This window comes from Durio zibethinus, chromosome 14 (genome assembly GCF_047325235.1).
Source record: "Durio zibethinus cultivar Kanyao isolate XHJ-2024 chromosome 14, ASM4732523v1, whole genome shotgun sequence".
Taxonomy (NCBI): Eukaryota; Viridiplantae; Streptophyta; class Magnoliopsida; order Malvales; family Malvaceae; genus Durio; species Durio zibethinus.
The window spans coordinates 17,825,592-17,843,696 of NC_143175.1; the positions used below are offsets into that span (position 1 = coordinate 17,825,592).

Consider the following 18,105-nt stretch of genomic DNA (forward strand, 5'->3'; position numbering starts at 1 on the left):
AATCCTTGTATGTTTATATTAAATTAAATATATACTTATGTAACATGATTTAATTAAATATATTTTTTATATCGTATCACGTTTTAAGCATGCATTTTTGTGACATATATTATTCAAATGTATTTTTTTATATTTTATATATGTTTAATAATGTTAATATATATAAAATACGAATAATATTATATCAAAATTTGTGTTCATAAAAATAAATATATAATATTTTTTTAATTTATATATAAATTTTTTTATTTTTATATCGTACCATGTTTGTTTTAAAATTGTTTAGTCCAAACTCAAAATATAAATAAATAAATAAAAAGAGAAGGTGAAGTTTAGGTGCTTCTACTTGCGGAGAAAATACGAGAAAAAGGAAAGAATAAAACGGACGAGTCAGACAAAGAGTTTGGTCCGACCACAGTCACCGTCACATTCGCCTTAAATTTCTCTCCTATTTTCTAGGTTACTGCCTTTATTTTCCTCTTCCCCAAACTGTCTTTAAATTTATTTACACTCACTTTTCATAGTTCATCTGTTTATCTAAACACTGATTAGCTATCCAGTTTCACTGGTAAATCTGCTTACTTTATTATCATTATTTGTAAATTTTCTTTTGCTTGCATTCGATGCTTATCTTGATTCTTTATATTTTTTGCTGTTTTCTGCTGATGAATATGCTCTAATCAGTCAACAGCTTGACATTTCTTTCTTTAAATTTTGTTTCCGATAAAATTTGAATTGATTTGATCTGTTTGAACTAGGTGGAAACGTGGGAAATTTACATCGAATATGATTTCGGATTTAATTTCTACTGTTATAAGCTTTACAAGAAGTTATGATTTTTCTTGAAAACTTTTTGCATTGGTTAACATTGTCACTTTAATTGTTAACTTTAAGGCAGTCGAATTTCGTTATTGTTTTATTCAGTTATTAGCATTCGAGCATCGGTATTCTTCATTTGTATTCATAACCTTGTTCTAGCCTAATTTTATTTTGTATAAATTGAACATTTTTATGTGTTTTTGTGCATTTGAACAATCAAAGTTGTCACATATATGAGAACTAGCTGAAGAATATTAGTGAAATTAGATGCATGAATTGAACAATTTTATGCATTTTCCTGCATTTGAGCCTATCAAAATTTCATACATGTATCCTGTTTTTTATTTTTATTTTTTTTGTTAATTAGGCTTATAACAGGGGCCGATGGTTTTGTGATAGAAGTCTGAGGTTGGAGGTACTGTACACTCTTTAAGAATCGTGGCACATAGATATTGTTGATTGATAGATATGGGGTGGTTAAGAGCTGGTTCAACTATGGCAAAGCTTGCTATTAGGAGGACTTTGTCTCAAGGTGGATCATATGCTGCAAGATCACGCATTGTTCCGTCACAGAGTCGATATTTTCATACCACTGTCTCTAAACCTAAGGCACAGTCTGCACCTGTTCCTCGCCCTGTGCCACTTTCTAAGCTAACTGATAGTTTCTTAGATGGAACCAGTAGTGTGTACTTAGAGGAGCTTCAGAGAGCCTGGGAAGCTGACCCAGATAGTGTTGATGAGTCATGGGACAATTTCTTCAGGAATTTTGTGGGTCAGGCTGCCACATCCCCTGGAATTTCAGGTCAGACCATTCAGGAGAGCATGCGCCTGTTATTGCTTGTGAGGGCTTACCAAGTTAATGGTCACATGAAAGCAAAGTTGGATCCCTTGGGTTTAGAGGAAAGAGAAATCCCTGATGATCTGGATCCAGCACTTTATGGTTTTACTGAAGCTGATCTTGATAGAGAATTCTTTTTAGGTGTGTGGAGGATGTCTGGATTTTTATCAGAAAACCGACCAGTGCAAACACTTAGGTCAATTTTGACTCGGCTTGAGCAGGCTTACTGTGGAAACATTGGATTTGAGTACATGCACATTGCTGACCGTGAGAAGTGTAACTGGTTGAGAGACAAGATTGAAACCCCAACACCTATGCAGTACAATCGCCAGCGGCGTGAAGTCATTCTCGATAGGCTTATATGGAGTACACAGTTTGAAAATTTCTTGGCCACTAAGTGGACAACAGCTAAGAGGTTTGGGCTAGAAGGTGGTGAGACTTTAATTCCTGGAATGAAAGAGATGTTTGACAGGGCTGCGGACCTTGGGGTTGAGAGCATAGTTATTGGAATGCCTCATAGAGGAAGGCTGAATGTGCTAGGTAATGTTGTCCGAAAGCCACTTCGCCAAATATTTAGTGAGTTCAGTGGTGGTACAAGGCCTGTGGATGAAGTTGGGCTTTACACAGGAACTGGTGATGTCAAATATCACTTGGGAACTTCTTATGATCGACCAACAAGAGGTGGAAAGAGAATCCACTTGTCTTTAGTTGCAAACCCCAGTCACTTGGAAGCTGTGGACCCAGTTGTTGTTGGAAAAACCAGAGCTAAGCAGTATCACTCCAATGATGTGGATAGGACCAAGAACATGGCTGTTTTGATTCATGGAGATGGCAGCTTTGCTGGACAAGGTGTAGTCTATGAAACTCTTCATCTTAGTGCACTTCCAAACTACACAACCGGTGGGACTATACATATTGTCGTCAACAACCAAGTGGCATTTACAACAGATCCAAGGGCCGGTAGATCTTCACAGTATTGTACTGATGTTGCCAAAGCCTTGAATGCTCCCATTTTCCATGTAAACGGAGATGATGTTGAGGCAGTTGTCCACGTATGTGAACTTGCAGCAGAGTGGCGCCAAACATTCCATTCTGATGTAGTGGTTGATTTGGTATGTTATCGTAGATTTGGGCATAATGAGATCGATGAACCATCGTTCACACAGCCAAAGATGTATCAGGTCTGACTGTCTACTTACCTGTTTGGTTATGTATTTTCCCTTTGCACATGTCATAGTTGTTCATGCCCTTAATTTTTGTTGGTTCCACATGCTCCTGAGAAATGACCCAAACTCAACATATTTAGATTCTTTTTGGTTCTAACAGATCATTCGGAATCACCCCTCAGCTCTTCAGATCTACCAAAACAAATTGTTAGAGTCTGGGCAGGTGACACAGGAAAACATTGGTAATATAAGTCAGAAGGTCAGTTCAGTTCTTAATGAAGAATTTTTGGCCAGTAAAGATTATGTTCCCAAAAGAAGGGACTGGCTTTCTGCTTATTGGACAGGATTCAAGTCACCTGAACAACTTTCACGTGTCCGAAACACTGGGTATATTGGCATCTTTGTCATTGTCAACTTTCACTTCAGGTATCTTTGATATGTAATCACTGATGAAACTTATATGCTATGCAGGGTTAAACCTGAGATACTGAAGAATGTTGGCAAAGCAATCACAACCCTTCCAGATAATTTTAAGCCTCATAGAGCAGTAAAGAAGGTTTATGAACAACATGCACAGATGATTGAGACAGGGGAGGGCCTTGACTGGGCTATGGGTGAAGCACTTGCTTTTGCGACCTTGTTGGTGGAAGGTAACCATGTTAGGTTGAGCGGTCAGGATGTTGAAAGGGGTACATTCAGTCATCGACATTCTGTGCTTCATGATCAGGAAACAGGGGATCAGTACTGCCCTCTGGACCATGTGATTATCAACCAGAATGAGGAGATGTTTACTGTCAGCAATAGGTAAACTTTTCATGCTTTGAGTTTTGTGTAGTCTCTTAATTTTTTTATCCAAAATAATGCATTTTATCCTGTAATGCATTTTCATGCTTTGCGCTTTGTGTAATAGCTAATTTTTCAGTCCAATATATATTTGAGTTGTAAATCCTTTGAAAGGAAGATAAGCCATTTCCATTATACTTATCTGAGGGGAAAAAAGACAACGAAAAAAGAGTAATAAAAGAAGAAAAGGACCTTTATTTGTATAACTATTTTAATATTAAGGTTAATTTGGAATCTATCTATGTGTGTGCCAAAGAATTATGTCATCTAAGTAAATTCTGCAAATTAAATATTGTAGAAAAAACTGGGAATATATATAGAAAACTTCTCTGTAGAATTATATAAGCACTATAAGTTTATATACAGCTAACTAGAGGGTAAAATAGGAAACTAAGGCTGTGATTGGTTTATGAAAATATTTTTTATTTTCATTTTCTATTTTTATTTTGTGAAAATATTTATTATTTATTATTTTTTGAATTTTAGAAAATATGTTTGATACATAAAATGAAAATTTGTTTTCAAAAATGAAAATTGTGAAAATGTGTTTGATATGTGCATTTTCAAAATAAAAAAATAAAAAAATAATAATTAAATAATTAAGTAAATTACATCTTTTAAAAATATATAATTAAATAATAAAAGCAAATTGCAATTAAAATAAACATAAAAATTCAAATAAAAATATTTATTAATCATTCAATAATCATAAATTCCATAATATAATGATAAAATATCATCTAACTTTTTAGACAAACTCAACTTTTATATAAAAAATAATAATGGAAGCACAAAAAATGCTACTTTTTTTTTTTTTTTGGGGGGGGGGGGGATGCTTTCTCAGTGGGAATTTTGAAGCCAGTAGGGACTTAAGAACTTAAAGCAATACAAGTGGTGACTGGTGAGGCACTAAGACCTCATGATTCGAACTTGGGAAATTTGGATGCTTTCATGCTACTTTTGCAAGCATCTTTGGGTTTTATGATTGTAGAGATATTATTTTGGAGATCTCAAGATTCAAACCTGCTCCCTAGCAATTTGTCTCAAAATAAAACGAAAATTTTAAAAGTCCTGTGTTTTCAACTTTTTTATTTCCTCCATTCCATTTTCATTGAAAATAATCAGAACAATTTTTTTTTTTTGTTTTCTAATTTTGACTTGCTTTCATTTTCATTTTCTAAAAGTATTTTCTATTTTTTTCAATCAAACAAGTTTTATAATTCATTTTCTGTTTTTTGTGAAAATGAAAATAAAAAACTAGCTTTATTTTTATAAACCAAACACACTAAATCTTCCTAAAACCGATCCCTATAATTAAGAGATTGTCTATTCTTTAATTGTAGGGATACAAATATATACAAATTACAATCAGCTGGTAAACTAGGTGTTTTCCCACACTCCCCCTTAAGTTGGTGAATAGGTGTTTTCCATTCCCAGCTTTGAAATAATTTTTTGAAATGTTACATTGCTGAGATTTTTAGTTAATACATTTGCAAATTGACTCTTGGTTGGTACATATGGTGTACAAATCAATCTACTATCTAGTTTCTCTTTTATGAAGTGCCAGTCTACTTTTAATGTGTTTTGTTTTGTCATGTTGCACAGGATTGTGCACAATGCTTATTGTCGACTTGTTATCACAGTAAAGTCTCATTCGTCCATCCCACTTAATCCTCAAGTCATCTAGGATAATCTTTAACTATGGTAGTTCACAAATTTCTTGAGCCATTGCTCTAAACTTTGCTTCAATACTTGATCTTACCACCATATTATGTTTTTTACTCCTCCAAGTTACAAGATTACCACCTAGGAAAGTGCAATAGCCTAAGATAGATCTTTTGTCAGTTACCGAACCTATATAATCATCATCTGTATATCCCTCAATACCAACTCCGAATTTTTTTTGAACAAAATTCCTCCCTTAGGATTGGCCTTCAAATATAGTACTTGGTAGACAGCTTTTAGGTGCACTTCTTTAGGATTATATATAAATTGACTTATCACACTCACAGCATATGCTATGTCAGGTCTAATATGTGAGAAATAAATGAGTCTTCCAACTAACTTTTGGTACATCTCTCTATCTATAGCAGCATTTTCATTAGCTTCTCCAAGTTTATGATTAGGATCTATAGGGGTACTTGGAGGTTTACATGTGAGCTTTCTAGTTTCCTTCAAAAGATCCATCACATATTTCTGTTGTGAGATGAATATATAATATCGTGAGTGAGCTACTTCAATTCCTAGGAATTGCTTCAATCTCCCTAGCTCTTTTATCTCAAATTTTCTAGCCAAACACTGTTTTAGAGATTTTCTCTCTTTTTCATCATCTCCAGTTACACTTATCATCAACATATACTAATAGAACTGTGACTCTCCTTGAATTTGAGTGCTTGATAAACGGTGTGTGATTCCCTTAACTCTACTTATATCCCATTGCTAGCGTTACTTTGGCAAATTTCCCAAACCAGGCCCTAAAAGACTGTTGAAGGCCGTATAAAGCCTTTTTCAGCTTGCATACTTTGTTTACTTCTATATGACCTCCAAATCCTGGTGAAACCTTCATATATATTTCTTCTTTCAAATCACCATGTAGAAAAGCATTCTTTGCATCAAATTGTTGAAGCTGTCAATTGTAATTTGCAGCCAAGGATAACAAAATCCTAACTGTATTCATCTTGGCAATTGGAGCAAAAGTTTCTTGATAATCCATTCCATAAGTTTGAGTGTAGCTCTTAGCCACCAACCTAGCCTTATACCTTTCGATAGTACCATCCATCTTGTATTTTACAGTGAAAACCCTTTACACCCAATTGGATTTTTTTTCCTTTAGGCAACTCTACTAGTTCCCATGTTTTTTTTTCCCCCCTCTAAGGCCTTTATTTCTATTTTCATGGGTTGCCTCCATTTCTAATTGGATAATGCCTCAATAATGTAGTTGGAATAGAAATAGTGTTTAGGCTCACAATGAAATTTTTGTGGGATGGTGAGAATTTTTCAAATAACACAAAATTAGAGATCGGCTATAGTGGATGTTTATTACATTCTCTGGTTCCTTTTCTAATGGCAATAGGCAAATCATAATTACTTGTTTTAGTTTTGGGAGATTCATTCTCATTTTGAGAAATAAAGTCAAAGACTATAGTTACCTTATTTCCAGAGTTAGGATCAGGTTCTTGGACTTGCACTGCTGGAACTTTCCTTCTTGAGTACACTTGTAATTCCTTCATAGAATCAAGAATAGTATTATCTTTAGTCATAGCTTCTATGTTTGGAATGGGTTCAAACTTAGATTTGGTGTTTGACTTGGACTCAAAAAAAATAGGTTTAGACTCAGAAGAACTAATGGGTGAAACTTTTTTGGATAAGGAAAATTCAAGCAAAAAGAAGGTTTTCTCCTTATATTCCATGAATGAAGTCTTTTCTTGAAGATAAGGTTGAGTACAAAATGATTTACTTTCTTCAAAAGTGACATCTGCAAACATGTAGAATTTTTTTGTATGAGGATGATATAGCACTATACCTTTTCTGAGTTGATGAATACCCCACAAAAATACACCTAAATACTCTGGAATCCAACTTCCTCCTATTATGGCTATGAACATAAACAAATGATGTACAACCAAATATCCTAGGTGTGAGGTTGTTTGTGATATTAAAGTTGAGATAGAATTGTGAGAGGAGTTTCATAGCAGTTTTAAATCCTAAAACCCTTGAAGGTTACCTATTTATAATGTATGCGGCAGTGAGAACAACTTCCGCCTAGTAGGATTTGTGTACGTGTGCTTGAAAAAGTAAAGCTTGGGTTGTGGCTAGTAAATGGTTGTTTTTCTTCTTTGTAACTCGTTTTTGCTATGGAGTATTAACACAAGATGAGTCATGGATAATCTCCAATTTTTGGAAATAGGTAGATAGATTCTTGTTGAAATAGTCTCTTGCATTATCAAACCTAAATCTCTTGATTGTCATTCCGAATTGATTTTGAATCATGTTTTGAAAGCTTAAAAAAATACTATTCAAATTTGATTTGGATTTAAATAAAAATATGCAAGAGACCTTGGTACAATCGTTTATGAAAGAAACAAAGCACTTTGCACCAGAAATATTAGGAATTGTAGAGGGACCCCATATGTCACTATGAATCAAGTAAAAAGGAGTAGAACTTCTTTTGTTAGTAATTAGAAAAGACACACATGTATGCTTTGCAAGTTCACAAACATCATAATGAAAATTTTTAACATTTAATCCTTTGAACAAAGAAGGAAACATGTTTTTCAAAGTTCTAAAAGAAGGATGTCCAAGACAAAAATGATAAAGCCAGATTTTGTCTTTATTGGGAGAATTAAAAAAAAAAAAATGACAAAAGTAAAATGTTCTTAATATTACTTGTGTTGTTGGATGTCTCAAGATGGTATAGTCCAATCTTCTCCTTAGCAAGTCCAATCTTCTTACCTGAACCTTGGTCTTGAAATTCACAATAGGAGGGATAAAAAGTCACATTGTAGTTCATGTCTCTAGTAAGTTTTTGTATAGATATTAGATTAATAGACAATCTAAAAACATAAAGAACATTTTTAAGAACAAATAAGAGATTAATTTGAACATCTACTAATCCTGCCACTAAGTGAATCATATGCAACAACGATTGTTTTATTACGAGGACACAAGGTATATGTACTAAACTTCTGTAAAGAATGTGTCATATAGTCTGTGGCTCTTGAGTCAATGACCCAAGAATTCTTAATACTCTTATTCGGGACATTTAGGTTATGTTTGATGCATAGGATTATTGATAGGATAGGATGATAATCATCCTATATCATGTTTGATTTGTATCTAAAAAGAGGGATAGGGGTTGCAAGGAGGATTAATATCCTTTTGGCATAGGATTATTTAATCCTCCTCAAGTGGAGAGGATTATTTTTAATCCATGAGATTAAACTTACATGTCCAATTATATCCTTAAAAAATATATCAATATTTTAAATTATATAAACTTTAAAGAAGGATAATTTTGATAAATAAATAAATTATCCTATCCTAATCCTTGCATACATCAAACACAAAATCGAATGAGATTATTTAATCTAATCATATTCATAATATTATCTTATCCTATCCTATCATAATTTTGTATACCAAACACGACCTTAATCCATGAGAATTAGAGACTTTACCTGAACTAGAGACCTTACCTGAGTTGGCCAAGGAACATACACCAGTAGTCTTTTCAAGGGTTCCCATAGGCTTCTCAGTTTCTCAATTTGTTCTCTGTCCAACTCTCCTTGTTCTCGAGACTTCTCCTGGTTTGACTCCATTGCAGTCATGTGAGCTTGCCCTTGATTTCTTGGCTGGCCTCCTTTATAACCCCATTCTTTGCTTAAAGTTGAAGGTTTTCCATTTAGTTTCCAACAACAATCTCTGGTGTGCCTTGGCTTCTTGCAATAGGTGTACCAAAGATTGTCATGACTTGAGGTTTTAGCCAAATCACCTTTCCCTTTCTCACTGACTGGTAATTGTTCCAAGTTTTGGTGTTTCCCACCATTGGACACCATAGCATATCCTTCTACATGCAGGCTGTCAAGCATCACTCCTCGTTTGCTCTCTTTTGCACTTACCATGGAGATTGCCTCATTTAAAGAAGGCAAAACCTCTTTTCCCAAAATTTGGACCCTGACTTGATCAAACTCAACATTAATTCCAGCAAGAAAATCAGACTCAATCTTTTTCAATAAATTTCTTCAAAGTTGCTGCATCTTCACTGCACTTCATTTTTATTCACCGGTAGTGGTCCATCTCTTGCCAAAGATTTTTTTAGAAGAATAGCATACTTTGTGACTGACTTATTCCCTTGTTTGAGAGTTGCAGTCTTGATCTTTATTTCATAGACTTGAGCAGCATCCCTAACTTTGGAGTAGGTTTGCCAAATTGATTCCCAAATGTCTTTGGCGGTGGACAAAAACATGTAAGTGTCACTAATATCTGGTGTCATAGAAATCCACAGCCATCACATAACCATGGAATCCTATTCATCTCAAGCCTCAAATTTTGGATCTCCTCTCTCAGGACCAGTACCAAGAAGATGGCTCAATTTTCCTTTCCCTTTTAGAAAGGTTTGAACCAACTGAGACCACTTCAAGTAGTTCTTTCCATTCAATCTGTATGCAGCTTGAATATTTTGTAGTTCCCCTGTGGTTTGACCAATTATTACTTCCTCATATCAGATAATAGCGACAGATTTTGCTATCTCTGAGATGGTTATTTTTCTTAGGACTGAAATGAATCTTCATAGTCAAGGTTTAATCAGGGACGATTTAGGCAATGAAGGCTAAAAAGGAAAAAATAGGACCATGAAAGACTTAAACAAGATTTGATTGTGAAGGCCTGAAATAGAATTCAGCAATGAAGGCTGAAAAAAAAAAATTTTTCTTCCCGAGAATTTATGTAGAAAGAAACTGAGAGTATAAAGAAAATTTCTATGTAGAATTATACAAGCAGCATATGTTTATATACAGCTAACTAAAATAAGAAATTAAATCTTCCTAAAACTGATCCCTATAATTAGGGGATTGTCTATCCTAATTTTCTATCCTTAATTTTAGGGACACAAATACTTAATTTTAGGGATACAAATATATACAGATTACAACCAGCTGGTAAACTAGGTGTTTTCCCTCAAATATTAATTGCATTATGCATCATGGCATAACTAATTGAACATTGCTCCACTTTACTGCACCTCATACTTGGAATGTGCTTTCCCTGTGGTTCACAGCATGCAATGACTTGTATAATTTCACGCTTTATATCTTTCACTTGCAAATTTATTCTTTTCTCCTTTAGGTGACAATACCCTTGCTCCTTGTGCAAAGTCATGTCCCTGCCTGTATATTGTTAGATTGTGCATGATAATTTTGCGTGGAATTTGTCCTTTTGTTCTTTATGTTTTATTTTGGATTCTAGTCGAAGCAATATGTGTTTTTGAGTGCAGTTCTCTTTCTGAGTTTGGTGTGCTTGGTTTCGAACTGGGTTACTCAATGGAAAATCCAAATTCCTTGGTTATGTGGGAAGCTCAGTTTGGTGACTTTGCTAATGGTGCTCAAGTGATCTTTGATCAATTTCTGAGTAGCGGTGAGTCAAAGTGGCTGCGTCAAATTGGTCTGGTAGTGCTGCTTCCTCATGGTTACGATGGACAAGGTCCTGAACATTCGAGTGCAAGACTAGAGCGTTTTCTTCAGGTATTCCCCATGAAACAACATGCATTGTTCTTTACATCCTGATTTGGCTTCCTCATCCTTCTTCTTGTATTCACATTCATGCTATGCTCCCTAGCATGTCTTTTATATACGTCAAAAGCAAAAAAAAAAAAAAAAAGGGACTTCATCGTGCACTGATAACTACATCATAATAAATTTTTACAGATGAGTGATGACAATCCTTTTGTTATACCTGAGATGGATCCAACTCTTCGTAAGCAAATTCAAGAGTGCAACTGGCAGGTGGTTAATGTTACGACACCTGCTAATTACTTCCACGTTTTGCGGCGTCAGGTGAGTGCAACTAATGGTAATTAATGATTCCACTTTGAGGCTAGTCTTGCCATTTCTTTTTCTTATCAGTTTTTCTCACCTCTCTCAGATACACAGGGAATTCCGTAAGCCTCTTATTGTGATGTCCCCCAAAAACTTGCTTCGTCACAAGGACTGCAAGTCAAATCTTTCTGAATTTGATGATGTCCAAGGCCACCCTGGTTTTGATAAACAAGGAACCAGATTTAAGCGCCTCATAAAGGATCAGAATATGCACTCTGACCTTGAGGAGGGTATCCGACGCTTGGTACTTTGTTCTGGAAAGGTGTGCTATGTCAGTGGTTTCTGCTTGTTTTCCTCTTGTATCACTTGTAAAAGCTATTTAATTCTGGAGTTTTATCTGGTAGAGTGAACCAGACAACTAGGAGTTCATAATCGGGTTCTCTTGTTGGGCTTCAAGCTTAGTTTTATGAGCCTACCAGAGTCTTCTCTGCAGGTTTAAATTTCTGTATTGTTTTTGATACAATAATCAATATTCTTTCTGCTTTCAGGTTTACTATGAGCTTGATGATGAGCGAAAGAAGACCAATGCTACTGACATTGCTATATGTCGTGTGGAGCAGCTTTGCCCATTCCCTTATGACCTCATCCAGCGAGAGCTTAAGCGATATCCAAGTATGTAGTTCAAACTTAGACTGGGACTTGATCTATAGCATTCATTGAAACCAAAGACACAAATGTTAAGCATTCTATAATTGTTTTTGGCTGGAAATGTTTTGAGAATTTACCAGGCTATATAGTTGCTAATGAAAGCTTGCTGCTGAATAAATTTCAGCAGGTTTTCTTAAAACTTTTATTCATTTTGGAGCCTGTCTTTCCCATCTTTCTTTTATAGAGAAATGGGATGCCCTAGTTATGGGGGGTTATGTACTGTTAGGTTTAGTAATTTTACATGCATTCTGAGCCTTTTGTTTCTTTTTATACCTTTTTTTTTTTTAGATTTTGAGACATGATTTCTGATTTTTTTGGGGGTCACTTCAGACGCAGAGATTGTTTGGTGCCAAGAAGAACCGATGAACATGGGTGCATACAGTTACATTGCACCTCGTCTTGCCACTTCAATGAATGCTCTGGGTAGAGGAACCTTTGAGGATATCAGATATGTGGGTCGTGCTCCATCTGCTGCTACCGCTACTGGCTTCTATCAGGTTCATGTGAAGGAACAAACTGAGCTTGTGCAAAAGGCCATTCAACTTGAACCAATCAAGTTCAATACCACTGTCTGAAGCTTTGCCAAAAATATATATATATATAGCATTATACAAATTTCTCAAATAATATCTGGTGCAGAGCTTGAAGCTGTCATTATTTTTCGTTATTTCTTTTCTTAAAAGGCATCGTCGTTGCCACGTTGTTGCCACCTGCAAGGTGAACTGTTATGAAATATTTGTTTTGATTGAGGTTAACTTTCATTGTAATAATTTTTGTTTTTTTATACCAACTGTATAAATATTGCATCAGAATGCAGAAATTGATTTTGTTCACCAGGCTTGGGATTGACTTCTCGGGGCAACTATAGTGGAAATTGAGGATTGAGCTTTATATTTCCTGGAAATAAGAGAAAAATGGAACAAAGTGAATAAAATTTTTCCCTCTTGTTTTTCTTTTTGTAAATGGTAAGGAAAGTTAATTACCACCTCTAAGAGTTGGGTAGGTATAGTTGGCGTTTGGCAAATGAATGAGTCAGTCAAATACGAGTAAAGGTTAACAAATTTGCAGAAAATATCACGAGGAAATGGCCAAAATCAGTATTTAAAAAAAAAAAAAACATTGAAAATAACCTAAAACATTTCTGTGGAGAGTTTGATAAATTGTGATTTTACTGTATTCTCTTTTGGAAAGATTGATATTGTGATGCTAACAAATCCTATAATCCAATGAATTTAAATACAAATTGAAAAGTCAAATTGCTTTCTTCAACTAATTAAAGGGACAAATCAAATTATTTCGCTCTACTTTCTTATGAAACAAAAATTGGGAGTTAAAGCATCACAATAGCCTCCTTATGCAACCAGTCGTTCACAAAGAAAGCTCTTGTCAACTAAATTGATTTTATATTCATAAAAAAAAAAATTGATAATTTCAAAATTCGCAATAAAAAAAATAGTAAGTATACTCACTTGTCAACTAAATTGATTTTATAGGATAGTAGATCAATTGTATTAATGAAAAACATTATGCATTTTGAAAAAAAAAAGGAAAATTTCTAAAATGATAGCCTTTCCAAATTACTATATAGGAATTGTGTCACATATCAAATAGATTATGATTGAGAAGATTAATAAATAAATATAATTACAGAATGAATACCTATTAATTTTATATACTCGTTATAAAATTTAATTAAAAACGTTAATCCAAAGCATTTCAAAAGCATATTCTTAGTATACTTGAAATGCAGTGATCGTAAGCCTTTTGGGTGCCTATATTGCTCTTATGGCATTATTACTTTTGTAGTTTGAACTCCATTGCTCCAGCACGTGATGATGCACAAAATTGCAATAGCAAGCAAAGTCATGAGGCTATGGAAGTATGAGATGGATTGCATTTTTGTTAAAAGGTGCTGTCAATGTCATCTGATTGGGATTTCAAGGATTGGGGGATTTATCAAGAAAATTTAATTAAATTTTTTATGTTTTGTATTTTTATGTAGAAAAAGACTGCTGTTTTTTTTTTTTTTTTTTAAATTAATTTCATTTTAGTGGAGTCCCTAGGTTTTGATACAAGACGTGTTGAGGTTTGCAATTCTTTTTACATGAAAAATACTCTGTATATAAGCAAAAGTCCACATTGTTCTTCATTCTACACCATAAAAGATTCTTTTGAAGAAAAAAGAGAATCTTAAAGAAACAAACATTGTCGATGGATTCTTTGGTTGCCATTTTCAATCAAGTTAAGCCATTTTGTGCTCTAATCTTTTTGCAGTTTGGGTTTGCAGGCATGTCCATAATTACTAAGTTTGTTTTAAACCAAGGCATAAGCCAACATCTTCTGGTAGCCTACGGGCACCCCATTGCTACTTTTTTCATTTTTCCTTTTGCCAACGATCTATTAATTTTCTTCTTCACGCCAACGATCGACCAAAACTTTTACTACACGAATGAAGTATACTATAGCAACCTTCACATCTGCCACGTGCAATGTTCTTCCTGCATTTGCATTTATGCTGGCCTGGATTTTCAAGTAATTAATTTCTAGCCACCGTCATATTTACAATTTGGGTATTTCAAGGATGAGTTAGGCTGTCGATTGCTCTGGAGAACTCTTTTGCAGACTTGAGAAGGTTAATATCAGAAAACTACATAGCCAGGCAAAGGTGTTAGGAACAATTGTGAGTTTGTGATTGTTGGGGGAGCAATGCTAATGACTCTGATTAATGGACCGATATTACAGTTGCCATGGATAAAATCAAATAACCAATGTATTTTCAAGTGCTGCAGCTAAGCAAGATCTGGTTAAAGAGTGCTATCATGATTCTGCTGGGCGGGTTTCATCATTCTATAAGTAACTTTTGTCATTAATTGCAGACATTTTGGTCATGTACATTTACCGTCATTGTCTCTATTACTTCCATTTAAAGTTTCCATTTCAATTGACAAAGTTGTAATCTTTTCTGTTATACGCGATCCTGAGCTCTCCCTAACTGCTTTAATTTGCTTGATGGGCACCATTGAAGGAAGCATAGTAGCCCTGGCTATGGAAGCTGGCAATGCTGCTGTCTGGTCCATATATTTGGATGTTAAATTCTTAGCTGCAGCTTACAGTGTAAGAAATTCTCCATTCGGCCGAATAAAATTCACTCCAGGTTGTGATTATTCACAACTCTTCTGTCTGCTGGCAGGGAGTAATCTGTTCTGGAATTGCTTATTATGTTCGAGGAGCGATAATGAAAACTACAGGACCTGTTTTTGTGACTGCTTTTAATTCTCTAAGCTGTTAGGATTAAAGCCCTATTTTCATAAACCGATAAGAAGCGCAAAAAAAAAAAGAAAAATTATTAAGCATTCGTTTACTCTTAATTTGAGAGCGACGTGAACTTCGCAGCTGTTGCAGAATTTCACCATGAAAAAAAGAGATTACAAACATGATAATAAACCCTTAAACTGCTTGCCCTTTAAATAAAAGCATAACTAACGAAATCAAATTATATGTGCGGAAAATTCAAAATACTCTTAAAATAAGATTATTGTCGTTGGGAATGTTCAATATCGGTCCTCCTCCACTTTACTCCTTTAAATACTGATATAGAAAATGTTGAAAATCTTCATATTTTTGCAATTATGTGCTAATCTACACCATCTTTTCGCGAGTCGTTGGAGCAATTGTAATTGACATTGGCCTCTATCTGGTTTTGTGGGGTAAGAGCAAGGATCAACCTTCATCAAATCAGAACATCAAAATGGAAGTATATATCAAATGATCATAAAATGACTGCCAAGGACCAGACAACAATGGTTTCTAATCAAAACTTTGTTGTCCTGGATGTAACCTGTAGCAAAGTGACTCCTACTGATGAATCTGTACGAAAGAACCAAATACGAAAATCACAACAATTCAAGAATGTGTTCCTTGTCTCCCTTTCAATTCAGCTAATGAATGCCTATAGAAAAGAAACATCAGTCCTGGGATCTATATTTGAGGCCAGGATTGATGTTTGTGTTGAATGTTTTTTTACGTTAAATCAGGACTAGTTGTCAAAAACTAATCCAAAATTATTGCACAAAAGGTTAATCATAAGATATTGTTGGTGGTCTTTGACTTTCTCAATCCAATACCTAAGCCAAAACAATACTAAGAACCTTGTCGTTACCGCAAGAAAAAAGGTTACAAATGTGAGATGACTCAGATAGCAAGACTTGTGGGAGACCTCCTGAGTATTAATAGTAGCATAAATTGATTGATAAGATGTTTATTATACCTAATTTTTGATGAGACACGACACATTGTCAGCAAACATGCACATGATTTTAATTTTTTTTCACCCTTCAGCACTTTAAATTTGGATGAAAGATTACCATTCAGTGATAATAATTTTACCAAAAGGTTTTAATCATCAGCAATTACTGCTCTGAACTTTACATGACAAAAAAAGAAAAAAAAAATGTCAGATTACTGGTTCCCAAACCGTACAAATTCTCTTTTTTTTTATTTAACCTTGAATTCAGTGACGTGAGATATATAAAATAAAAGATGTTATCTACGTATTGTGTTTCTTGAAGATTTTTATATGTATCAAAGAACGAAATTCATCAATGAATTTTAGCATATGATTGTAGAAAAAAATTAAATTATTTTGAGATTAATTTCAAATTTGTTACCATACTATGATTTATCATCCAATTTTGTTGTTGAATTTTATTTTTGTTATTATGTATTTAATTTGATTGACTTTTAGATTAAAAATAATAAAATTAAAATATTTTACGGAGTATGTGGTAAATATTTCTGACAATTATTATACTTTTTATTAAAAAATCAAAAAAATTAAAAACATGATAATAAAATTTAAGAAAAATAAAAACTCGTGATAATATAGTAACGACAAAAATTTAATCTGATTCCAATTATTTTGAATTGGATGAAAAATTGATAATGAATTGGAAATGTGTGATCAAGAATAATATAGTAATATAATTCGTGTATATATATATATATAATGCACTTGGTGCCATGGCACTTTTCTCTCTTATTTTCCTCCACTTTTGTTTGTCAGCAAAGACGACGTTTATTGGTGCTTGATATATTAAAAGTGGAAAAGGACTGCTGGTTTTGATGTTTGGCGAAGCCCTGGCTTTTCTTTTCCAAGAGTTGGTAATTTTAGTGGGAGCTCTTTTTCTTTTTCCCTTTTTTTTTTTTTTTTAATCACCAGCTTTGCATGTGAATATTCTTAAGAATAAGAATCTGATGCTATTAATATTAGTTTTTGTAGCGGATTTAATTAAGTGAAGAGTTCATATATTCCTGATTCCAATTTTCATTATCTCAAAATTGTAATTAAAAAAATAATTAGTGCTTTTACATCTTCAAATAAAATCTTAAATCATTTAAAATTTTAGTTAATTTTTCAATAGTATTAAATACTCAATTAAAATAAACATTAAAAATCTTTTTAAAGAATTAAATACTCAAAAATAATTAATTATATCACTAGAGCATTTTTCAACCATTTTATCTACAATTTTTTTACTATAATCTTACAATCATCCATTCACAATAAAAAATATGTAAGGATTTATCATTAATAAATGTGAACTCCATATAAAAATTTGATATATCTCACATAATTATAAATTTAATTGATTAATTGTATTACAATAATAGTATGGGATATGCTTCCTTTTCTTGATGATCGGTAACAAACAACAATAATTAATTATAATTAATGGTCTGATATTTTAATTTTCTTTTTTTTTTTATAAAGGATATTTAATTTTCAAGAAATTAAAATTTATTTATAAGTAATAAAGCAATTTTTCCTTCACTATTTAATTCCACCTTGTAACGAATCTCCTTAATCTATTGAGTTCATTGCCAGAAAACATATGAATATTTACTAATTATATTCATCTACAGACGATAGTTAAAAAAATATTTTAGCTTTACAATCATTTTTATCGTGATTTTAGCCAAATGTAGATAATTTAAATTATTACTCTTAATATTTTACATAATTGTTGCACCAAAAAGATTTTTTTTTTGAATATTATGTTTTTAATTAGATTCTAGTTTTACTATAATTAATAGTCCTACCAGTTTGAAATCAAAGTGTATCTAATCTAAGATTATATTTTGTTGAAAATAATTTCACATGTTTTGTATTTCTTTCAAAAATTATAATTACAAATTTATA

At 33.3% G+C, this 18,105-nt stretch overlaps 1 protein-coding gene and 1 pseudogene across 2 annotated transcripts; both read left to right on the forward strand.

Annotated features, from left to right (window-relative positions):
* Window positions 1-405: 405 nt before the first annotated feature.
* On the forward strand, window positions 406-12,739 carry LOC111293745 (uncharacterized). Of its 2 annotated transcripts, none has more exons than XM_089743622.1 (9): window positions 406-568; window positions 1,187-2,838; window positions 2,984-3,210; window positions 3,295-3,627; window positions 10,658-10,904; window positions 11,088-11,216; window positions 11,305-11,520; window positions 11,747-11,870; window positions 12,237-12,739. In XM_089743622.1, exons 2-9 carry the CDS (start codon window positions 1,288-1,290, stop codon window positions 12,479-12,481), a joined length of 3,072 nt encoding a protein of 1,023 aa, XP_089599748.1. In that variant the 5' UTR covers window positions 406-568; window positions 1,187-1,287; the 3' UTR covers window positions 12,482-12,739. The 2 variants fall into 2 exon arrangements, with proteins under 2 accessions (XP_089599748.1, XP_089599749.1); XM_089743623.1 differs by having other exon boundaries at window positions 406-459.
* Window positions 12,740-13,778: 1,039 nt separating this feature from the next.
* On the forward strand, window positions 13,779-15,935 carry LOC111294838 (WAT1-related protein At2g39510-like; annotated as a pseudogene).
* Window positions 15,936-18,105: the final 2,170 nt, after the last annotated feature.